The 26,124-nt window shown below is 35.4% G+C and overlaps 1 protein-coding gene across 1 annotated transcript; it reads right to left on the minus strand.

Annotated features, from left to right (window-relative positions):
* Window positions 1-7,232: 7,232 nt before the first annotated feature.
* synprb (synaptoporin b) lies at window positions 7,233-16,079 on the minus strand. Its single transcript, XM_056459124.1, has 5 exons — window positions 15,996-16,079; window positions 14,393-14,511; window positions 10,736-10,934; window positions 10,431-10,622; window positions 7,233-7,661 (listed from the first exon to the last, which is right to left on the minus strand). Exons 1-5 carry the CDS (start codon window positions 16,017-16,019, stop codon window positions 7,344-7,346), a joined length of 852 nt encoding a protein of 283 aa, XP_056315099.1. The 5' UTR covers window positions 16,020-16,079; the 3' UTR covers window positions 7,233-7,343.
* Window positions 16,080-26,124: the final 10,045 nt, after the last annotated feature.

Here is a 26,124-nt window from a genome sequence, read left to right on the forward strand (position 1 = left end):
ATTTGATTGTTCACACTTTATTTTGATGGTCTGTTTGTTGAATTTAAGTTACATTGCGTCTACATGCCAACTAATTCTCATTAGATTATAAATAGACAGTTAGGTTGGGTTGGGGTTAGAGTCAGGGTTAGTGTAAGTTGTCATGAACTTGCAAAGTTTCTTGTAGTCAGTTAAATGTCTGTTGAAGGAGCATATCAACAGATATTAAGCAGAGAGTCTACTAATACTCAAATGGACCATCAAAATAAAGTGGTCCCATTTTATTCATTTTATTTGCACAAGTTAAACTAAATCAAAATGTGAAATGTTGCTTTGTTAGCTGAAATAAATTTTTTTTATAGATTTTTTAGGGTTTTTCTTTTTCATTAATCACAATAAGCCTGTACTAGTTACTTGAATAGGACAGGCATTTTATTTGTGGATTTAGGTAGGTGGTGGTGTGTGCAATGAAATACAGCTCATTTTTTTTATCTTTAAGCTTACGGCCATGATTCTGTCGAAGAGCCAGAAATGACAGATGGATGAACAGAATGACAAAAACTGGACTGCAGCAGAGGAACAGCAAGAGTCAGTTCAGCCTGCTCTTCACATACACTTGTACCTCCTAATGTCCAACACTATGACGCCTTTTTATTTGCTCAGCTGAGTCTATGATTAGCCTAGACTTCGTCCCCTATGAGAAAATGCATACTGTAAGTGCCACTGCAACATCATGTGTCACCATCTAAGCTTTTATGTAATTAACTATTAATTAATTAAATACAATCTCTAACTAATGCTCACTAGCTGTTCAGACCCAGGACAATAATGATAATGATCTAGTAAAAATTTGTTCCAATAACTATAAAAATAATGACAGAAGATTATCACTAGGATTGGTTTCAAATTTTATTCCTCAGCTGATGAATAATGAAACACTTAAAAAGCCAATTATAACTCATAATTTAAAGAGCTTAAACTTTTAAAGAGATACAGTAGTTCACCCAAAAATAACAATTTTCTTTTCATTCACACATCATCAGGATTATTCGAGATGTAGGTGACTTTTCTCTTCAGTCAAACAATTGGGTGATTTTAATGGGAGATAAATTTTGTATTTCAAAATGAGGAAAAAAATCTTTACTAACAGAAAATGTTTTTAGTATCTTGAAAACAAATTGAGCAAATGGTCGCATTTTGTCAAAATTGCTAAAAGAACGTCAGAGGTTACGCAGGTGCAAACTGACACAAGATACATCAGAAAACACAGTAAAAGGAGAACGAAACAGAAGTACTTTATTGAACCATGAGCCACACTAACTATTTATCAAAGTGGTTCAAAAGAAGAGATGGAGTGTTTTGCTGGACCAGTCATTTATATAACCATGTAGCTCTTTCATTTTTTATAACACTGACATGAAAAACAGCTTAAAATTTTTAAAAAGTCTTTTCATTCAACAAATCGCCCAATCAAAACAAAAACACCACCAGAAATGTGGGACTTCAAATGGAAATTATGATGTTATTAACATATGAAATATAAAAGGAGCTATATTAAAGGAATATAAGAAAATAAAAAGTCATATCACGCTGCATTTCCACCGATCGGTTCAGTACAGGATAATAGGATTCGGTATGAGTACACGTACTGCCAACAGTGGTGTATGCCAGAAAGAAGCAATTAAGTAGGAACATGGTTTATTTCAGTGCGCTGTCATTGTATTGTGTTGTCATATTTCAACTGTGTAATATTTTAAAATAAATGGTGATTCGTTTGGCGATTGTTGCTGTTTCCCTGGTTAGTACGCATGAGTGACGATTCTCTGCATATCATGCAGTCAGTGTTCTGTTGAAAGTCTAGATTATAGGTCTCAAACTTGATTCCTGGAGGGCCACAGCTCTGCATAGTTTTGCTCCAACCCTAATCAAACACAGCTGATTTAACTAATGAAGGTGTTCAAAACTACCAGAGGCTATTAAGCAGGTGTGAATATGAGGTGGTTGAAGCTAAAATCTGCAGAGCTGTGGCCCTCCAGGAATTGAGTTTGAGATCATCGGTTTAGATCCACTATTTAGTTACTCTACTATTGTGCTAGGTATGAAAGGATCCCCAAAAAAGTGGTATATTGTAAGATGGTTTGCTATTCACAACTTTTCGGACACTGTAAAAAATGCAGGGTTCCACACAATTCCTTATCTGTCACAGCACAAATTGATTAAGTTTACGGACTGAACATAAAATCATTATGTTGTCCTTAAAAAATCTCAAGAAATGTGCTTTTTCAATTTATTTTAAATAGGTACTTTGAACAAGCAGCAAAAAAAAAAGTATGAGCGATGAAACAATAATTGCATAATGTAATGTCCTGCACTGAAGCCATTAGCTAAACATTTGCAATTGTTCCTAAGGTTTTTGGTTTTCAAAAATATCATAGACGGTATAGTTACATCAAAACTGTCTGTTAATATTCTTAATAGTAGATGTATAACGCTATCAATTCATTTGTTTATACCACCATTTGTAGAACTTAGTGTACTAAAGTGAGTGCTCGAACTTGTTAGTCTGGAGCCGTTTTAATAATTCCGTGTTGTCAAATATAACATACTTACCTAGTTTTTCAGCACTTTTACACTCAATACACACTGACATTTTGACATTTTTTTTTGCCAATATAACAAAAAAAAAATCCATATTTCCTTTTTCTTGTTCACTCAACTTTTAAAAAACATCTGCTGCACTAACCTAAAATTATTTGTCAGTAATACAAAAAACATTTACTTAGGTTAACATAAGAATACAGTATTAGTTGTCTGGAGAGGTGAACTACTCTGTGACAAAACCTTTTAAGTTTTGCCAACTGAACATTTTTTGTCTGTAGGACTGGAATGCCTGACGTTTAGTGAAAAAAAAACAATCCTTACTTCCTCGTGTACTCACCTTTAATCGATAGGACAGCAGAGAGTATAGACAGGAAAGTGTGGGGAGAGGCGAGAGGGGAAGGATCGGGATATGACCTCAAGGCAAGAATCAAACTCATGTCACTGTGAACACCATGTGTCAACATGCTAACCACTACACCATTGGCACCAACATGTACCCAACGTTTGAAAACATCAGTTGTACTGACCAAAATGTCTAAAGTTGAGTGAACACAAAAACTCTTGTGGAAATAGGTACTAAGAAATAATACATTATCAGAATAAGCAAACATGGTTCAATTGAAAAAAACAGGAAGGCATGCACATGTGAAGCATTACAAAGCATTTTTCCCTGTTTTTCCTGCCATGATCCTTGTCTTGTTTCTCATTATTTTTGTTTTGCTTCCAGTCCTGTTTCTAATTTGTGTCTAATAAATGTTTTGTTAACATTTGTCTCTGTTTTAGTTTTTTTTTCAATTGAACCATGTTTGTTTATTCTGATAATGTATTATTTCTCAGTACCAGTTTCCACTAAAAGATTTTTTTGTTCACTCAACTTCAGATATTTTAGGTCAGTGCAACTGATGTTTTAAAACAATGCTTACACATCTGTACCAATGGTGTAGTGGTTTGTGTGTCAACACATGACACAATGGTGTTCATGGCGACCCGAGATGAGTACAGTACATGAGAAAAAAAAAGAAAGGATATTAGGATTGTTTTTTTGTTCACTAATCTTCAGGCATTTCAGTTCTGCAGACAAAAAAATGTTCAGTTGGCACAACTTAAAATGTTTTGTTACAGAGTAGTTCACCTCTCCAGAAAACTAATACTCTTATGTTAACCTAACTAAATGCTTTTTGTATTTCTGAAAAATAATTTTCGATCAGGGCAGCTGATGTTTTCAGAAGTTGAGTGAACAAGAAAAAGCAAAAGGAAATAAGGATTCTGGTTTTTTTTTGGACTGACTTAAAATTTTTTACAGTGCAAATATCTGTAAATTTGCAGTGTTCTGTGTTTTGTGATTAATTAATTAATTTATGCTTTATAAATGCTTTAAAAACAACTTTTAACCTGGAAAAGTTCAAAAAAAGTGATTTTGTTGTGTATAGAAGTACATTTTCTGTTATTTTACAGACTTAATTCTCTATATATTATTTCCTATATGTTTATATTTTTTCAAACTACTAAAATGTCAATAAAAGTCACTTTGTTAAATTGTAGATTTGAATTTTCAACATCAAAAGTCGACAGAGCTGAGATCAAGGTCCAACAATGCAAATCACAACCATAAATTAAAGTAAAACACTTGTCAATAACAAAATATGGAAACTGTTAATTTAAAAAAAATGCAGGGTCAATTCATGTTGTGCCAACACAAATCGATTACATTACCTTAACAAATTTAAGTAGATTGAACATAACAGAATTGAGTTGTCCCCCCAAAGAAAAAATCTCAAAAATTGTGTTGTTTCAGCTCGTTTTAAAAAAGTAGCTTGAACAAAACATATATATTTTTGAGTGTACTATCGACTTTGTCAATCAGGATTTGACGACAACAGAATGAACAATTCCTTGACCATGTCCTGTAACTTACATGCACAGCTATTGGAGAAAAATCCATCAGTTTGAAAGCAAAATATTAAAAATAAATTTCTTTGACACCTGCTAATCAAAATTATTTACGGATTACCACCATTCCATTGTGGTTTCTCTCTGTTTTCTACCAAGCTCTTTAAATCATGTTCATTGCACTCTTTAAATCCAAGACATGTAATTGAACAGCTGTTGGGTTTCTCAGTGGTAACCTTTAATTTGGCAAAAGCAACATGCCATTGGCTAAAATCTGATGATCACCTAAAAGCTGCAATTTGTATCCTAGGCAGCTGCAAGCAGTTTGCTTCACTGCAGTGCTAGATATACTCTGAGATATAGAGAAGTTAACCACATGGCTCTGACAAGCCAAAAGATACTAATTGCTCCCCTACACCCCTTTATTAAAAGGCTTAATGGGGAAAACAAGCAGCTTCAGCAGTGGATGTTGACTCTTTTGTAAAAGATGCCACAAAGCAGCCGCACATGGGTAGCACTGATACAATAAAGGATAATTCACTCTGAGTCCTCGAATGGGCTTTGAATTCTTTTTTCTTATTTCCACCAAGATTGCTCATTTGTTTTTACCAGGAATGAATTGCATTAGTGATTGTCGCAATACATAAAACAGCCATTTAGAGAAATAGGGATAATTGTATTACTCAATATTATGGAGCAATCAGTTTGCATAGTAACATTTGTTCAGTTTTGAATCTATATTAAACTTAGTGTTGAGATTTATCAGACAGATTTATCGGATTTTAGACAGATTTTTCACTGAACAGTGTCTGGTCTGACCAAATGATTCATTAAAAAGGTCTCTGACTGGACATCATCCTCGACCTACAGGGTTTCATGCCACTCTCTGACTCAAACCTTTTGCTTTTCCCAGACATCTACGGGTAATGATTATTATTCAGAGCAGAGCATAAAAATACAGATAACAAAAACAATAGACTGTAAAAAAAAAAAAGATGAATAGTATGAATTTGGACATGGTACTTTTAAAACGCCATATTTTGTTTAATATTGCCATATAAAAGCTAGATTCTAACTTGGAATGAATGACTGAATCAGGTCATTTGTAACTTTATGTCTCATAATTCAGATTTTTTTCTTAATTCATTGTTTTTGTATATGAGCTCATAATTGTGAGTTTTTAAATCAAAACTGAGATGTTCACATGAAATTCACAGAAAAATTAAGAACTGTAAAAAAAAAAATCCAATATAGGCTTATTCTGAAAGCGTAGCCCTATATACATTCCTGGAGATCGCAAATTATGTAGCCAGAGCTGCATTTCATCTTTAAAATGAATGCTATGGAGCAGTATGACGCCGTTCTCGCTCACCAGCTCACTGCTTACCTCTATATGGATGACTTTCCCGCTGTTACCACCCAGCAGACACACAACATTATAAGACGTTAATATTAGGTTAGATTTAGGTCAAGACATCAGGTGACCAAAATTCAATGTCTTGCCAGCATCTAAGAACAAGTTATTTTGACGTTCAATCACGACGTCAAATTATGTTGATATTTGGTTGATTTTAGGTTGTGTTGGAAAGTGACCAAAATCCAACGTCTGATAGATGTCATAGTGGTAATGTCCATACATTGTCAAGGTGTAACATGATTAGACGTTGATATTTAGTTGATTTTAGGTTGGACATTGGACATTGACGTCGGCCTGATGTTGGGTTCTGATGTCAACCCGATTTTCATTTCCAAACAAAATCCAACGTCCCCACGACGTTGGGGTACAACGTCAATATGACATCATGTTGACATCCTGTGCCATGGGGGCAGTTTGTCCGGTAGCTCGACATGTACGTCGACGGACTTGAGACGCAGTGCAGAGTTGACCGCGACAACGGGGTTCAAGTCTGGTGAAGAACAGTTCCAAAAAGTGGGTAAGACAAAAACAAAAGCTAAAAAATAAAACAAACAAGTAAATTACAGGGTGAGAATGTGGTTAAATCTGAAAACGTGGTAAAAATCAGGTGAGGGCTTTTCTTTTTTTGGAATGCTTTTGAAAACTATTGGTTGGGTTAAGGGATGGGGGAGTTTGGCGGGATTGGTCGCTTGGTCAGTCCGTAAATCAGTCAGTCGACAGCGGCCTCTGGTGGATTTATATGAGAACAGCAGATGTAATTGGCACTCACGAGAGAAATTTGAAATCTGAAAAAGCGTACACAGCGGCCTCTGGTGGATTTGCAAAAACAAAAACTGCAAAAAAAGGTAGCTCCTGGGATGTATTTTGCTCTCTCCAGAAATGTATATAGGGGTACATAATTAGAATGAGTCTACGTTTGGAAAATCACAGCTATTAGAAAAAGTAAGAATCGTATGATTTAAACTTCAAATCAAACTGTCAAAGTCAGAATTGTTGGGTAAAAGTCAGTTACTTTTTTATTCAGTGACAGAAACAAAGATATAATAGTAACATATTTAATAGTACATATAGTAATACTACATTTATCAATTAAGTTCCTTGGAGAAGACAAAAACACCATTTCAAGTTTAAGGCTATATTTAAAAATTTAAATATGTTTTGATATATTTAAACACAAAATATAGACTGTTTGAAGGTAGGTATATGCTATGCTAAACGCCATTCAAATACTAGAGAAATATCACAAAATATCACATCTGAAATGGTAAATTAATTTCTTCATATGCAAAGATAAAAAGAGATTATATACTATAATATATCAGTTTATCATTCAGCAGGACTTAATTATAGCTACTGTACATTAAACACATATCTTTGTCACAATACAGTATATCACATGATAGAAATATAAATGCACGATGACAAATTACCTGTGTTATTACTGAGTACTTTTGTCTCACATCTCATTAACAAATATGAGAGGGCCTCTGGATGTGGGACTCCCCATCTGTCGGTACAGCATTGGCTGTCCCAGATTGGTTTGTGGGAGACTGAAGCCTCCACTGGACAAGTCAAAACTGCCTTGGTTGTAGAGCCTCTGACCAAAACTGGCTCCAGACTGATCAAAGCTGGTCTGACTGAACTGCCTGAAGCTGCCGCGTTTCTCGGAGGGCGTTCTGGAGGGATACCGCTGGAAAGACTTATGCAGACCTGTCTCTTTATAGGCAAACCAGATATTACCAGCCCAAAGTAAGAAGTTCAAAAAACCAAAGGCCTGAAAGCAGACAAGGAAGAATTGGAAATTGTAAAATGGTAATTTGGTACAGTAAAGGCTTGACAAAACATTACAACAAAATAATTGTTAATTATTATACAGCTGTCTGGAATGCTTTATTCTGATTGGTCAGTCGCACCATTCTAAGGTATGTTATTCTCAGATAACAACCACTGAAAGTGACCTTGTCAGGCTTTCTTGTCAACCCTCTAGATGTACTTTATCCCATGCTTTATTATTTTTCTGAAATCCTTCTATTATGTCAATTTGTTGTTGAAGAAACACACTGACGATGTAAACTATCAATTGTTTTTTAAATTTCAAGTTGAACCAAAGTTCTTTTTTTTAATCAGAATTTTTTTAATCAGAATCAGAAAGAGCTTTATGGCCAGGTATGTTCATACATACGAGGAATTTGTTTTCGTGACGGGCTTCTACAGTGCAACAGGATAACAGAGACAGGACAAAAAACTGATTATAAATATATTTTAAAAAAAATACAAGTAAGTAGTGAATGCAAATATACAAATTGACTATATACAACGTTATATGTGCAGCTGTTATGTGCAAATTGGCATGTAAAGTGTGTTGTTAAATAAGTGTATGAAAGTGTATGGCAAGCAGTGATGTTGGTTCCACAATTACTATCATCAAGTGTTCATGAGATGGATTGCCTGAGGGAAGAAACTGTTTCTGTGTCGGGCTGTTCTGGTGCGCAGTGCTCTTTAGCATCGACCAGAAGGTAAAAGTTCAAAGAGGCAGTGTGCTGGGTGTGAGGGGTCCAGAGTGATTTTGGTGATTTATTTTTTTTTTTGGTTAAATAAATTTCAGTTAAACTATTGGTCTAATCTTTATAACATTCTTTCTCAAACCCGCAATACAACCATCACTCCTGACCCTCTGACGGCACTTTTTGGTTATCTTCCAACCATAAGTACACAAACATCAACATGCCTCAACCACCTTGCTCTCGAGGTGTGCAATTCTCCTCAAATGGAAACACGTGTCCCCACCATCATCAGAACACTTCATTAGAAAGCTTCTGCATCGCATCTATATTGAGTAACTGAGACATTGTTTTAAAGGATCACTGAACTCTTTTAACATGGAGTCCCATACTGTTTGTCATTGAAAACCTTAACATTTCAGGACCTGCTGACTAGAATTTTAAAAGGGAGAAAGAGAGATTTTTAGTATTCACTTTACATATTCTTCTTCTATATTTATCCATGTATTTATTATACCTTTACTTTTTTTTTCAATTGTTTTATTATTTATATATCTCTGTCTTTATTCATCTTTTGCATACTTATTGAAGGTCTCAGGAAACAGGGAAGGGTGGGACATGGGAGGCATGGTGTCCAGAAGGGGGTAGAAAAGTTTAGGTTTGATTTAAGAGTTCTACAGTTTTCTTGTTTTTGTTGTTGCTATATATTCGATGTCATATCTTTGCTGATATAACTTCTATTTTTTATATACATTTATAAGTTTGTACATTTTCTGGAAAAACCACAATAAAAATATTGAAATAAATAAATTTAAGTTCGATTGGAGTAAAATTACCACACAATTCGGTCACTTATTTTTTGTGTGTGAAAGCTTGGTACATTTTTTCAAGTAGGTATCACGAGAAGGGTATAAACGGTGGTCGGAGCCAGCTCTGAGTGGGTGGGCCTTCAAGATCAAAGTGGGCTGTACAAACTTGGAGTTGTTATTTATTTAATATCTTGTACATGACACAGAGTCCAATATTGTGCTTTATGAATGTCTACACCTACCCCAACCTCACTGTAACCTGTTGTGTATTATTAACGTCTCCACCTACCCTAACCCTAAACCCAACCTTCTTCTGGTTTAAGTCCCTACCACTTGGAGGTCACCCAACCTACTCGCGGTATAATCCCTCCCACTTGGAGGTCTCCAGCCTGCAGCGATACCTACAGTACTTGAGTATCACTGCTGCCTGGAGACCTCCAAGTGGGAGGGTCTTACGTCACAAGTAGGCTGGGTTTAGGTGGTTTAGGTGGAACGGATATCAATAAACCACAACAAGTTACTGTGAGATTGGGTTTAGGGTTTGGGTAGGTGAAGACATTAATAAAACACAACAGGTTACAGTGAGGTTGGGTTTAGGGTTGGAGTAGGTGTAGACATTCATAAAGCACGATATTGGACTCCATGTAATGTACAAGACATTAAATAAATAAACAGGTTTGTACAGCCGATTTGGAGCTCAAGTCCCACTTACTTGGAGCTGTATCTGACTTCTGTTTATACCCTTCTCCATTTTTTAGGAGTTTCTGATGAATAGTAAGTTCAAATAAACATAATTTGTTTGAAATAGCAAAACTCTATTTTTTCACTTCTCACAGACCTCAAACTTCTTGCAGGGTTGATTCACACTAAAATAAAAATGACCTTAAATTACCTTCACAAGTGGTTTTAAACCTTTATAGGTTTTTTTTTCTGTTCAACATAAAAGAAGATTGAATAACGGACCCATTGACTTGCATAGTAGGAAAATAAAAACTGTCAATCAGTCTCAGTGGTCTCGTGCATTTTTCAAAATGTCTTATTTTATGTTCAACAGAAGAAATTGATTCCAATAGATTTTTTAAGAATTGAAGGGTGAGAAATGATGACAGAACTTTTTTTTTTTGTGTGTGAACTATCCCTTTAATGGTAAAACGCAATAATGACTCCCTTGATTTTTGTCTTTTCCCTTTCCATTCAGATAGAAAATACAAAAAAAAAAAAAAAAGATCTCACAGCAGACATGTTGAGATTGGTCCAGATGGGCTCCTGCAGGACTTCACATGTGTTCTCCTGGGCTCTGCATGCAGACATTAACAGCAGGATTTGATGCACATCAGTGGCCGTTTTCACCCCAGACAGAGTTTTAGCCCAGGAAATTGAGCTCACCAGCCACAGGCTAGAGAAAGCTAAAGTCACCAAGAAATCCTGTGAAGAGAGAAACCAGAAAGATGATTCAATTTAGCTGTATTGAGTTTTTCAGCACTCTCCTTTTCTTCTAACAGCAGGCATTTCTTACAGACATTCTGAAATGCACTCACAACTACTGGACCTCTGTTCTTCTCTCTGTATTTGTTCTGGTAGAAGATGTAAACAATGGTGGCCAAAAGGGAATAGAGAAAAGCCAGGACTGACACAGTGACAAAGAACTGTGCAGACGAAGCATAATCGCCTTCGAGAAAAAGGGTCTCTTTCCTTGTTTTTTCACACAGAGGTGCAGTAAAGTGAACCTGTTGCAATCTGTAAAGAGAAAACATAGGAATTCACTTTTAATTTGAATGTGTTTTAAGATCAAATAATGGATTTAGTCTCTCTTTTTAATCACAATAGGTTGTTGCTAATATGGATATAGTTTATATATTAATTAGTTTTTGAAAATATATACTACCTGACAAAAGTCTTGTTGTCTATCCAAGTTTTAGGAACAACAAATAATAACTTGACTTCTAGTTGATCATTTAGTATCAGAAGTGGCTTATATGAAAGGCAAATGCCTCTGGATTACGCTCATTTTAGCAAAATAAAATATGATCATGCCTTGATTTTTAATTACTTAACTAGGACAGTAAGGTCTGCCTTTGCTTAACAGAAATAATGTACAGTATAGGATATAAAGTCATGGTGTAGTGGAAAAAGAATTAATATTGTGTATGACTCCCATGGGCTTGATGGACTGCATCCATACATCTCTGCAATGACTCAAATCACTTATTAATGAAGTCATCTGGGATGGCAAAGAAAACGTTCCTGCAGGACTCCCAGAGTTCATCAAGATTCTTTGGATTCATCTTCAATGCCTCCTCCTTTATCTTAGCCCATACATGCTCAATAATATTCATGCCTGGTGACTGGGCTGGCCAATCCTGGATCACCTTGACCTTCTTTGCTTTCAGGAACTTTGATGTGGAAGATGAAGTATGAGGAGTGCTATCCTGCTGAAGAATTTGCCCTCTCCTTTGGTTTGTAATGTAATGGGCAGCACAAATGTCTTAATACTTCAGGCTGCTGATGTTGCCATCCACTCTGCAGATCTCTCGCACGCCCCATACTGAATGTAACCCCAAATCATGATTTTTTCTTCACCAAATTTGAATAAATTCTGTGAGAATCTTGGATGCATGTGGCTTCCAATATGTCTTCAACAGATGCAGTCTTCAACAGATGCAGTTCAACAAATGATTCATCAGAAAAATCGACCTTCTGCCACTTTTCCAAATGATCATCTAGAAGTCAAGTTATTAATTGTTTCTCTTAACTGGGATCAACGACAAAACATTTATGAGGTAGTGTAGTGCTTGCACAATAATTAGACTACTTTGTTTTTTAAAAACATCGCATTCAGATTACATTTTTAAAATCAAATTCTTTAAAACTTTTTTTATGGATTACATAAAACAATGACAATAAATTATACAGAATTGTTTCTCCTTTATTAGTTTATTTTAATTCAAGCTTTCCTTTCTAAACTAAATTGACTATGTATCATATAGTAAGCTTACTCAAAATAAATTTTAGATTACAAATATTTGTAAATGTCACACAAATTATTTTGTGATCCTCGTCTCTGAATTTGTAATCAAAATAAGGTAAGTTAAACTAAAGGTAATCTAAATGTAATCCAAAGGTCCATTAACACATTACATAAAGTAGGTAATCTGAATTACATTAATAAGAGCAAAGAAATACAGTATATCTTTATCTTTTGGATTTCAAATATAATACTAAATCCACCATTAACAATATACTCAAAAAATATGTTTTCGGTTTGTTCGAAATAGTTTTTTGGGGACAACTTAATTATTGTATGTTCCATCCACTTAAATTTGTAAAAACTAACTACTGTAAGTTAATTCCTTCATATTATCCCAACACAAACTGATTATTGAAGATTTTTTAGTATACTTTCTTTATCTATTTAGTCTGACATTTTTAAAAAATAATTTATTGGACTCCTTGTAACCAAACAATTAAAATAAACACACGCTTCGAATGTTATGACTTGATTGAATGGGTGTTATTAGTGGTTATCAGCTCATAGATATGGGCCAGTAGGGCCCATACTGGTAGGCTCAGAATGCTTTTATCATCCATCCACATGGTTAATCAGTTATAATAATAGAGAAGATCCAGATCTGTGTTTACATTACTGTGACAGGGAATGTGCAAATTATACATCGACGATGAGGGGGGGTCTACTTTTTCAATATGTTAGTTTTTGTAATACATGCTTTAAGCATTTATGTATTTATTTTTAATTACATTTATTTTATTCATAAAAAATATTTAGGTTTTCAGTGTTTTAAGGGATATTTAGTGTATTCTGACCCACAGTATGCTCTGATTACCTCTTTCAGACTTTACTGTAGGTCAAACTATACAAATGTATGCATCTAATCGGACTACTTTCAGTCTAATTTGAAACTTTAGAAACTACTAATAGTCTAATCTGAACACTTACTATGTCTATCGGTGCTCTAGATCTGCCGGTTTCAGACTGTTGTATGAACTGCTAAAGGGATGGTCAAATGTACGTTTATATTATGTAATATTTAATAATATTATTATTAAAAATACAGATCAGAGCGAACTATTTCTCAGTATTAAAGGGCTGACCCCCTATACACCTTGTTTTGATGTCCTTCAGGGGGATCAAGCATTATTTAGGAGGGTCTATCCCCCCAAACACCCTGTAATTTGCACTGGGTAGACATTAATAAAACACAATTAATGGGAAATTTATAAAATAATATAAATAATTCTCATAGTTAATCAGCTATACTAATAGAGAAGACTCCAGATCTGTCTTTACTTTACTTTGATGGTCGGGTTTAGGGTTTGGGTAGGGGTATACGTTAATAAAATACAACTAATGGAAAAATGTAATAAATATTTTAAACAATTTTCGTTAAAGTCCGGCCACAGCCTTATGTGATCTATATCTGATTAACCATGTATATGGATGATAACAGCCTTCTGAGCCTACCAGTAGGCGCAGAAGGCCCCTACTGGCCCATATACAGTTGAAGTCAGAATTATTAGCCCCCCAGAATTATTAGTCCCCCTGTTTATTTTCCCCCCCCCCTAATATCTGTTTAACGGAGAGATTTTTTCAACACATTTCTCAACATAATAGTTTTAATAACTCATTTCTAATAACTGATTTATTTTATCTTTGCCATGATAACAGTAAATGATATTTGACCAGATATTTTTCAGCTTAAGGTGACATATACAGGCTTGACTAGGTTAATTAGGTTAACTAGGCAGGTTATGGTAATTAAGCAAGTTATTGTATAATGATGGTTTGTTTTGTAGACTATCGAAACAAAATATAGCGTAAAGGGGCTAATAATATTAACCTTAAAATGTTTTATAAAAATTAAAAACTGCTTCTATTCTAGCCGAAATAAAACAAATAAGACTTTCTCCAGAAGAAAAAATATTATCAGACATACTGTAAAAAATTTCCTGGTACATCATTTGGGAAATATAAAAAAAAAAATTTATTCAAAAGAGGGCTAATAATTCTGACTTCAACTGTATATGAGCTGATAACCACTAAAAACGCTCATTCAATCAAGTGATTCAAATCGGCTGAAACAAAGTCAATCCAAAAACAAACCAACTGACTAAAAATCTGATAACATTCAACATTAGAGTATAGTGTAAAAAACAGTACAATAATTGCGAGCACTTGCCTGAAGGGGTAGCTGAAACTAATGCTGATGTTGTTTTGGGTTTTGTTCAAACATTCTACTTTAACCATTATCTGGCCAGAATATCCGCCACATGTTGCAAATGCTAAAACAGCAAAAAGCTGTAGAGGAATAAAAAAAGAGAAACAAATGATTAATGAAAAGCCCTAATGAACAAAAAAAAAAAAAGCCAGTGCTCTCTTGACTTGCCATCAGAAGCTTTACTTCATCAGAAAAAAGTCAAGAGAAATTAACCTCACCAAACGTTTAAGCATCCCACTTTAATTATCCCCCAGTTTTCTGATTTAAGGTCAATTTAAATGACCTCTCGTCCAACCGCCGCACAATTAATGCTGCAAAATTAGACGGAGATGCTTTAAAGTGCACTAATCCCCGGCAGTCACACGTTTGTCTGACACGATTTGAATATTTTTTCCACCAGTTCAGAATTTGGTTTGGCATAATGAACAAGAGGGCAGGAGGTTTACTGGACAAGTGCCAATACTTAATTTTCAGCAGCATTTGATAAGAAATCTGTCCAAGTCTCCTGCTATTCTCTCCTCTCTCTTCTGCTATTTCTGATACTATGATGCAACAGGTGAAAGGAAGCAGGCCCTGTCAATTAAGATTTAATGCCTTCACTCTGTATACTAATTAAATACAGACTGGAATATGTACTGTACGTAATGAGTGTGTGGGTCTGTGTAAGTTTCAAAGAGAAAGTGCATGGAGATTTTTTTTAAATGCAAAAGTCTTTCTCCTAATAGGCAAAACAACTAAGCAAGCCCTAAGATGTGCATAATAAATATCGCACATAAAGGGCATCTTTATAACTTAATAATGTCATACACAGAATAAAGAAAAAAGGTAGCTTCTTTGATGAGTCTCTGATGAGATCCAGTGAATTATGCAAAGGTTACCCAGGGGTTGCCAGCAGACCCAGAAACACACACACACACACAGAAACACACACACACACACACACACACACACACACACACACACACACAGAAACACACACACACACACACACACACACACACACACACACACACACACACACACACGCACACACACACACACACACACACACACACACACACACACACACACACACACTAATTATTCCAAATTTACATATATGCATGCATACACAGTACAAATACACATAGGCAATCATTCAGCATTTCTCTCAGCTCAGATTTCACATTAAAGTCCATCAAAGAGCTGGATGGCATCGATCTTTTGCACATTTCAACAAGAACAGATGAATTATTCAAGCAAGAGAGACTACAAACAGTGAGCCGATGCTGTGACCCCAAAGAGCAGCTAATAATTAAACATCAATTCTGACAGGCATATTATAAACGATAGCCACAAATATTAGCAAAACGTTACTGTCATTCGCCACTTTACCTTGTTCCTGACAAATTCAAACCCATATATTTACTAAAACAATAAAAAAATGAATAAAAACTAACAAATTACATTGTTTAAGTTAGCTAAATGACATTTAAAATAAGTGGTATATTTGTGCGTCATGGTAAAATGCAGTTGGTGATTTTAAAAATTCAAACAGAGGTTTGATAAAAAAGAGAGCTCTTACCGGAGCAAATATGACCATACACATTGATGAAACGGATGGAGCATCAGCCTGTGTGTGTGTCTGTGAAGGAGTGTTGAGCTCCTCTGCCAGCCAAACCCAGAGATACTGAGTGAATGAACACCATGGAGATGCTTCTACAGGGGAAACTGGCACTGTGTGTGTCAGAGAGAAGACACACATGCATGTGCGTGCACACACACACACACACACACACACACACACACACACACACACACACAATGGGGTGCACTCATAATAATACAATGCAAACACCTTATTATGTGTGTGTGTACAGTATGTTCCTGCACATTTTCTTTATATAGACTTGTATAGTAAATTTAAAATACACAATCAAGCAATAAACTAAATCAGCATTACTCAATAAATACACGATAGGCACATTACATCCATTATCTTATTGTTTTACATACAGGAAAGCAAAAATGGCTCTCTGTTTTCTTGATTTTCTTTTGCAAATGAGTACATTGAAACTAGACTGTTGGTAAATGTATTTGATCATCATATTCTGGTGATATTGTGCTGCTTCTAAATTCTGTCATCGTTCACTCACCCTTCACTTCACAAAACCAACTACTGAACACAAAAGAAAGTATTTGGGGGAAAAAATGTTAGTTGTTGACTCATTGGCTTTCATAGTAATTTTTTTTCTCTTATTGGAAGTCAATGGGTCCCATTGATTAGCATTCTTCAACATATCCCAAAAGAAGGAAAGAAAGAGAGAGAGAAAGAAAGAAAGAAAGAAAGAGAGAGAGAGAGAGAGAGAAAGAAAGAAAGGTTTAAAACCACATGAAGGAGAGTAAATGATGGTCATTTTTGTTTTTGGGTGAACTATCCCTTTAAAAATTCCAATGGAGGCTGACGAAGATTTGATTCTGATAGGTTGATGATTGTTTTAAAGTGAAAATTATCAGAAAATTATTCTCCACACAAGCAATTCATTAGCTCTAGGCAGGTCTAGTTCAAAACCTACTTGAGTTTCTTTATTCTGTTGAACAGAAAAAAAAGTATTTGGGAAAATATACTAGTTGTTGACCCATTGACTTTGATAGTAATTTTTTTCTCTTATTGGAAGTCGCTGGGTCCCACTGCATCTAGCATACTTCAAAATGACGTCTTGTGTGTTCAACAGAGGAAAGAAAGAAAGAAAGAAAGAAAGAAAGAAAGAAAGAAAGAAAGAAAGAAAGAAAGAAAGAAAGAAAGAAAGAAAGCAGAGTAAATGATGAGGTCATTTTTGTTTTTTGGTGAACAATGCCGTTAAAAAAATTACAATGGGGCTGACGAAGGTTTGATTCTGATTGGTTGATGATTATTCTAAAGTGCACAATCAGAAAATTATTCTCCACACAAACTATTAATTAGTTCTAGGCAGGTTTTGATCTCATTAGAGTTCCATATCACTTGCATATTGTATATTGAGATCATTTCGAAGGTCTTTGCAGCCTACTATTGTCTACATTCTAGTGTGCATTACATTTAAAGAATTCAACAGCCTGTCAGTAAGTATTTCATATGTATACCAGGAGGCAGTGCCTCACCTGTCATCATCCTCACCTGCCAGAGATACTAATGTATATATAATGATCAAATAAATATGTGTCCACTGATTTTAGCTCTAAATGCAATTTCTGTAAGATTCAAATGATTTCAATCCTTTTTATAATCAAAATCGCTGTATTTTGCATATTTCCTGTTTAATAATAGCGTAGAAAGCAAGGTGAGGCAGAACCGAGTTGTGCCTCAATCAGTGTATGCCACCAATGTAATGCTTTATTCAAATCTTTTTATACATTGTAGACATTTTTATTAAATGTCATCTCTTTGTGTTGCTCTGACTGACTGCAAAAATCCTGGATGTGACGTTAATATCTCACCTCAAAAATTTCTCGAAATTGGACTTTCAATAAAATGTGAATAAATAATGGACGACCAATGCGGGAGCTAAAGGGCTTGTTTCAAAGGGTGGGACAGAATATAACGCGATCATTTCAAAGTTATTCAAGTCATTTCAAGGCTTAATTTACAAGTAAAGGTAAGACCAGTGTGCGAATCGCGTGTGTGTGTGTGTGTGCGCGTGCATGCTTGCGTGCATGTGTGTTTTGTGGGTGAGAGAGCGAGAGGGTGCATCCGCCATGATGCTGTGTCGCCTGTGTGTCGCTTGTAAATCAGTAGCAAAACTTTTGATAATAATATGTGTGTGTAGGTTGAAATGTATTATTATGTAGATTATCTCAGTTCAATGCTGTAAGCTAAGTTAAGTTCTGTAGTTTTCATAGGAAACGGTTATGTATAAGAGTTATGTAAGAGCTGCTTTCTGATGTTAGATGGTTTTAAAGGTACGATTTAAAATATATACTAGATACGATTTACCCCCATGAATTAAGCAGTTGTAATAGTATTTTACAGTATATAATATTAAGCTTTTGAACCATACTTTAGTAAATTGTATTATACTGTTTATTTTGTAGTATTAACAAAAGTTAAGTAGTATTAACTATCATGAAGTTTAATAAATTGCAGTATACGTTTATAGATATTCATTCATTAATTTTCTTTTCGGCTTAGTCCCTTTATTAAACCGGGGTCGCCACAGCGGAATGAACCGGCAACTCATCCAACACATGTTTTACGCAGCGGATGCCCTTCTAACCACAACCCATCTCTGGGAAATGTTTATATATATTTATATTAATTTGATCAAATCAAAATATAGCCATCTGTCTAAAACTAAACATTCTAATTTATGCAAAACCTAATACATTTTTAAATATCCGTTTGTTTACAGATCGTAAGCTGTTCCTACATGCATGCAACATGCATGCAACGGTCAAGTTTCAAAATATTTCAGCTCAGGTTCGAGGTGAGGTGTCTAAATTGCACCCAGCAAACTGAACTGGTGCTCTAGGCGAACGGTGAGGGTAATGTGTGTGCAGGGCTGGCGCGTCCATAAAGGCGACCTAGGCGGCCGGCTAGGGCGGCAGAATAGAGAGGGCGACGTCCGCGACACCTTCCTCACCACCCGCGCCCTCTGAGGAGGAGAGTAATGTGTGTGTGTGTGTGTGTGTGTGTGTGTGTGAGTCTGTGTGAAAAGAGCAGGTAGACTGTGACGGGCTAGGAGATCTCCTTGCCAGTTCTTGGAGTTATTGCTCAATAAAATAGTCGTTGGTATTTTCAAGTCCATCTTCTGTATTTACATTCACCCACTGGCAGCCACAATCCACGCCTTACACTATGAAGCGTGTGTGCACTGTGACTACTTTTATATTGTTGATTAGCTGCTGGACATTTCACTCTGTCTTGTGCTGAAGGCTGTCAGTTTCGACCAATCACAACAGGCTGTCATCGGTCCAATCAGCTTCGCGCTGAGGAGGGTTTGGGAACAAATGAATCGCTGAACGATTCATATGGGAGTCGCTGGGATAATTAGGTAAAAATAAATGCAGATTATAAGACCATGAAAGTGTTTTTTGACCTTGAATGCATATTAGACTGTTGTTGGAGACCCTTACAACCAAAATATGACCCTATTTCATGTATAATAGGGGCTCTTTAAATCTGATTTAGGTCCACGACTTCTGGAGTAAGAGCAACTAGGTGAGGGAGACACTGTTCATCGTTCAGCTGAGGGTCCACATTGAGCATCCCATCCTCAGGGTGAAGCTACACAAGTTGGACAGTCATCATCTCTATTACAGCGAGCATCAATCAGCTTTACACAATGGCTTGCTTCTGCCCATTAGTAAAGGCTTGAACAAAAGATTAAAGAGGAGATAACATTTGATGGGTCATGTTGAAGTTGGATTTATTCTTAATATAAACCTATTAACATATAATATAAACACTTATACTGCTTATACTTATACTTAGCTAACAGCACTGAACTGGGATAATTATTAAAAATAATAACTTACCCTCCGATTGCTTGATGCCTCCAACAACGTGAGCTGCCCTGTGTGTTGACGTACAAAAACGTCTTTCACTAGTATTTCAATTTCGGTAGAATTAATGATATTTGACAAAAATCTTCTTTAGAAAATAGGTTTTAAAAACTCCTAAATACAACAGGAATCGCGCAAAATGTGAAGCAAAAGTCAGAGCGCGAGAGATGTGTAGTTGAACTGGCAAATCTGAGAGGTTGTGAGTGCCGACTTGTGGCTGTTCAGCAAAGCAGCAATCAAATTTGCCGTACACATGTGTGTCTATCATTTTGTAATTGTGAATGACATTTTACAAGTACACAACTATTAATATGCAACTTCGAATTCAAAACACAGGTGTTTGGATTGTTGTCTGTGTGCAACTCGAGAGATTCAGCTGTTCACATCAGAGCTGTGAGTGTACATTTCAACCCACACACACATATTATTATCACAAGTTCTCACATTTAGATTTGAAAGCTCTCGAGTTTTGCTACTGATTTACCTTTATACATATTGAATTGCTCTACATTTTACATTCTTCCTTGGCCCAATATGTACCTGCCATGTTTATAGAAAAATAGCTGATATGACATATGAAACACAATTGGTAGTTGGCAAATATATTGGGTGCATATATTTGTAATTATGACCCTGAAAGAGTTGTACCATTACTAATGAAATGTGAAATATTTCCTTCCTGTAGCAAGCCTGGCTGCCCTTTGAGATATTAAACATTTAAACCATGAATAAAGAACAGTTTTCTGAATGCACCAAACAAAACAGGCACTGGTGGCTTCAGAAGATCTGAGCCAAATAGTTACTTTGATCAGTGAAAAGTTCATTGAGCCAAGAGATACTTAAGCTGCAGAAAGAGAATGGATGAATGAAAGAAAGCTAGTCAATTGTTTAGACCAATGGTTTAGACCCCATCAAAAGAAATTAAAATTTTCTATAGACAAGAATCATGCTATATGGTCTACTTATTTTTTTTAGATAACAAAATAATGTCAAAATATGGATGAAATGTTCCAGTAACCAACTTTATGTATAAAATGAAACAAAATTACACCTAACTGTACTTATTAAAACCAGTGAAAGTATAAGTGATCACTGAATTAAGTTACATTTACACTGACAAAAACACTTGTTGACAACAAACTGACTTATTGATCTTATGGATTTATATTTATTTACTCTTCTTTGTAGATTTTTTTTGTAAATAAATTGCATGTTAAAATATATATTTTAAGTGGAACCTTTATTTTCTAAATGTAAAAAATAAATACAATAAATTCACACATTAAACCAAGTTTACAGACTAACTATATGTACAGTTAATAAGCCATATTTGTGGTAAGATTTTAATATTTGCATGTATAGTACTTAAGTAACGTTCCACTATTCATGAGGATCCCCAGTTTTGAAAAGAAGTAATTACTTAAAATTTTGATAAAAAAACAAATAAAAAACGCAATGGTTATAGACCGTTTTCACAACATGATAGAAAATTTATAAATCAGCTAAATTATTATTTAGGCAATTCTTGGCATTGGTCAGGGCCCCCTAATTTCCTGGGGCCCTAAGTTACCTTGCTTATTAGTTGTGCCCCCCCTGCCTATAACGACAGTAAAACATATGTTTTATGTTTTTTGTTCATTTTGGGTGCGTGTTTATAAAGTATTGTTATACTAAATCACATTTAAACGTGTGTGTTCTGTCAATCATGTTCTTGATGCTTATCTTTGACCTGCGTTCTGTTTCTGTTGTTATACATTGCTGCCATCTGCTGTTCAAAAATATCTCCTGCATGCTATTTCTTCAAACATTCATAGCTTTTAATTGATTCATTTTAATTTACTCATTCATATTTATTGTACAATTTCCACAAACAAGCATAAATCATGACTTTCTGAATATTCCACTTTGTGAGCATTCTCTATTCTATCTACGGCAGGGCTGTCCAAACTCGGTCCTGGAGAGGGCCGGTGTCCTGCAAAGTTTAGTTCCAAACCCAATCAGACACAGCTGGGCTAGGTAATCAAGCTCTCACTAGGCTTGCTAGAAACATCCTTGCAGGTGTGTTGAAGCAAGCTGAAGCTAAAATCTAAAGGACACCGGGTCTCCAGGACCGAATTTGGTAGGGCTTTAAGGTAGGGCATTTTTGAGGCGTTGTTACAGTACTTTTTCATTCCACTAGGAGGACTGTTGCGTTTTGAATGAGATTCAAGTAAACAATTAACCACGATATACGGGATGAACATGCGTGATCTTTTTTCCTGTTTTTTTGACATTGGATGGTACACAACGTGGATGTGAGAAAAACGTTGTGCAAACGTGTAAACCGAAACACACTAACTGCCAAGCTTTTCTGTTTTCCCTCAGAGATCTCTGTAAACAGTCATTATGTAGGCACTGGTGGCACAAAAACTACCCACTTCACATTTAATGGTGTTTATCTTTTACTTTTAAGCGTAATGTGAAGCATTGAAATGCGTTTTCCTTCTCTTTCCTGTTTCTGTGGTCAGCTTTTCTTCTAAAAGCTACAAAATTACCTTTCCGATGTTAATTTTTAATGGATCATGTTGACAGCTATACTGAAGAAATGTGTCTCAGAAACATAATAAAACCGCCACAATTATAAAGTTATTCCACAACTGTCTTATATCTTTTTTCTTCTCACACTTAATGTCTCTCTCCTTGCTTCACTGGTTTAGATCTCTCAAATGCCAGGATCCACTCAAAGCTAATTTAATTCTGGCTTCCTATCAGCTCACTGCTCACATATACAGAGGGATTTTTGCATTAGGGTAGACAGCAAATATATGTCGCAAAAAAGAGCCAATGAAGCAGGCAACCTTTTGGCAAGAAAACCCCTTACCTTACACTTGGGGGTTACAGAACTAAATAATGATCTGCATGTAGGCTAGTTACAAAAAAAAAAAAAAAAAAAAGATTCAGCAGAAACAGCCTGCAAGTGTGCAGTTCTACAACATATTTAAGTAAAGTGCTGTGCCTAAAAACACAGTTTGCATATACAGTAGGCAGTGGTGGAAAGAGTTCTGAAAAATAAGTAAAAGTACCATTACTTGCCTAAAAATGCTCAGAAAAAAAGGTACACGGTGGTACAAATAATGTTCCTTAAGGAACAGTTTTGTACTTTTGTAAAAGTTGTACCTTATATGGTACAGAAAAGACCTCTTATGATATTGTTCTGTACCTTTTATGGTACAATTGAAATCATACTTTGTTAAAGTATTTTTATTCTTTATTGTAAATGGAAAAGGTGCATTTACACAAAAATTAACTTTTTTTGTAAAAACATTGTTTAAAAATTTATTTGATGTTTTATATTTACTAAAATTAATTGATGCATTTTGGATATAACAAATTGTCTTTAAATAGTTCTTGAAGGAACACATTTTACACTGTTAAGGTACAAAGTGTCTTGTCAGTAGTGGTACCTTCATGGATTAGATTTGTACCTTTGATGAAGGTACAATATATCTGCATGTTTTAAAAACTAAAAGTACATTTTGGTTTCCCATGGGACAAATCATGTCCTTAAAGGTGCAAACTGCAATAGTATGAATTTGTTTCTTTGTCCTAAGGTACAATTCTGTTCCACAAAAAGGTACTGTCCTAGTGACAAGGGTTTGTACCTTTGGTACAACATTGTACCATTTTTTCTGAGAGTGTAAAAGTATCTGTTGTAAATATTACTCAAAGTATGAGTAAAAAGTAAAACTTTCAAAAGTACTGAAGAGTACTGTTATTACGCTGTAAAAAGCTGATGCATTTATATGTAATTTGTGGATGTGTGTAAACGTAACATTCTGTAGTGCATTTAGTTGTTGCCCAGCAGGCACACAACATCATAAGATGTCAATATTAGTTTAGATTTAGGTCGTGATGTCAGGTGACCAAAATTCAATGTCTTGCCAGCATCTAAGGACAACTTTATTTTCATGTCCAATAATGACATCAAATGACGTTGATTTTAGGTTGTATTGGAAAGTGACCAAAATCCAACGTTGTGCCGACATCTTAAACCAATGTCATATTGATGCCATATACTGACATTTATTTGTCAGGTATAGCAACCAAAATCCAATGTCTGATAGACATCATAGTGGTAATGTCCACACAACGTCAAGCTGTAACACCATTAGACCTTTAGGTTTAGGTTGGACATTGACATAGGCCTGACATTGAGTTCTAAAGTCAACCCGATTTTCATTTCGAAACAAAAAGCAACATCCCCATGACGTTGGGGTACAACGTCAATCTGAGTCATGTTGACGTCTTATACCTGCTGGGTGTTTAAGGCCATTTCGGTCAACATAAAGTAAACATCCGTAATCTTTTCATCAGTAACAAACTGCCCATGTCTTGAGATTTGGTGCGATTTACCTTCTGTGTGTGATGTGATTAGACAGGAATCTGATTTTTCTAATCCACATAGACAAGATAAATAAAGTAGTGACTGCAGGAAGGAAAGTAGTGGAGTAAAAGAACCGATACAGCACAGAAATGTACTCAAGGGAAAGTAAAAGTACACATTTTTAAAACTACTTAGTAAATTACAATTTCTAAAAAAAAAAAAAACTACTTAATTACAGTAATTTGAGCATTTGTAATTTGTTACTTTACACTACTGACAGTAGGTAATGATTTAATTATGCTAGAAGAAAAATAAATAAACCAATCATCTAAAATGACTGCCTAATTAGGAGTGTCATAATATAAATCAATCAAAAGGGTTTGATTGTACTGCTTAATGGAGAGTATATCAGGTAATTTGTCAAATTTCCTTTATCACATGTATGCATTAGTGCACTGTTAAATGAATCAAAGCGCTCAGTGTCTTTAGGCATGTTGATTATTAATCTTTTATGAGGTGACACACTGTGAATGAGTAACAGTTAAAGAGTGATTTATATTTATAATTGACAGAATATCTAATATCTAAAATAAAGCCTGTGTTGTACAGATACTCGTGTATATCCTGGCTTATATCTCAAGGAAGAATGAAGGAGTTGGTGTTTCCCGGTGGATGGCAGGTCTGAAGCTCTGACAGCAGTGAGTTTTTCACTACGCCTGAAGTGCTGCTGCTCTTCACTGCATATTTAATGACTCTTTTTCTGGCTCTTTCTTCTCTCATGTTCCTGTCTAGTCTGATAGGTACAAGAGGGTGAGGAAAGAAAGAGACTGATTATATGTTAAAGAGTGGATAAACAACGCATGTTCGAATGTAATTAAAGTGTGACCTATATCAGCATCTCTAAACTCTTTGAGAAACAAATTTGTCGGCAAGATCATTTTAAACAACACCTACCCCAGAAATGTGTTAAAAAACAAGAGAAAATGTAGGTACTCCACAGAACTTGCTCAGATATTAATAACAGACAATAACAGACAACATATCAGACATATTACTTCATTCAAATATGATCAACAATTATACTTCAGAAATTAAAGAAAATGAATGTGCCCCAATGTTCTTTTTGACCCTATTGTCTGTACGGATGAAAAAATACTATCCTTGTAAGCGTTCACCACTTGAGAATCCCAGATCATTCTGAAGTGATATCCTTCTCCATTGCTCTAATAATGAAGATGGAAAGAAGTGAGCGCTAAAGATGAGACTCGCCTTACAATGAGTGAACTTAACAGTGCAGAGGCAGCCTTTGGTGTCACTGCCTTTCTGCCTGCTGTTGTACCAGATCAAGGACCGATGCATTAAAGAGCTCCTATATTTAGAAATAATGGTCCTCTAAAACCCGGCTCTGTTCTAGGAAGGGGTACAGGGAAGTAAAAGGCATACGCATGGGAGGATGAATGTAAAGTGCAGTCTTTGATGAACCATATACGCATATAGAAGATGTCTGAATCATAAGTGATGGGTTGCTGTGAGCTCCACTTGGAGAGGGTCTTAATTCTGATCAATAATGTCTGATGACCTCTATTTGTGTGATGCATATAGATCTAAAAGTTCACATGTGGCCATGGAAACTGAATAATAGGGGCCTTTATTGTACCTGTACACAAGTGCTATGTTCCTGTGAACATGTAAAGAAAAGATTGACCAAGGAAGAAAAAAAGAAAAGACAGATACCGGGTGTTTTAATATTTTACAGAGCTTTTCAGACACGTCTGTAAGCACTCAGACACAGGCTTTGCTACTGACCCAC

The sequence above is a fragment of the Danio aesculapii genome, chromosome 6 (assembly GCF_903798145.1).
Source record: "Danio aesculapii chromosome 6, fDanAes4.1, whole genome shotgun sequence".
Lineage (NCBI taxonomy): Eukaryota > Metazoa > Chordata > Actinopteri > Cypriniformes > Danionidae > Danio > Danio aesculapii.

What these genes read in the sequence shown, in the direction of transcription:
- synprb (XM_056459124.1), bottom strand. Translation starts at nt 16,019, where the DNA reads ATGTGTATGGTCATATTTGCTCCG. An exon ending in AGTTTCAGCTACCCCTTCAG is followed by an intron (nt 10,935 to 14,392) that starts GCAAGTGCTCGC and finishes TTCTCTTTACAG; the next exon opens with ATTGCAACAGGTTCACTTTA. An exon ending in CCAATCTCAACATGTCTGCT is followed by an intron (nt 7,662 to 10,430) that starts GTGAGATCTTTT and finishes GTCTGCTTTCAG; the next exon opens with GCCTTTGGTTTTTTGAACTT.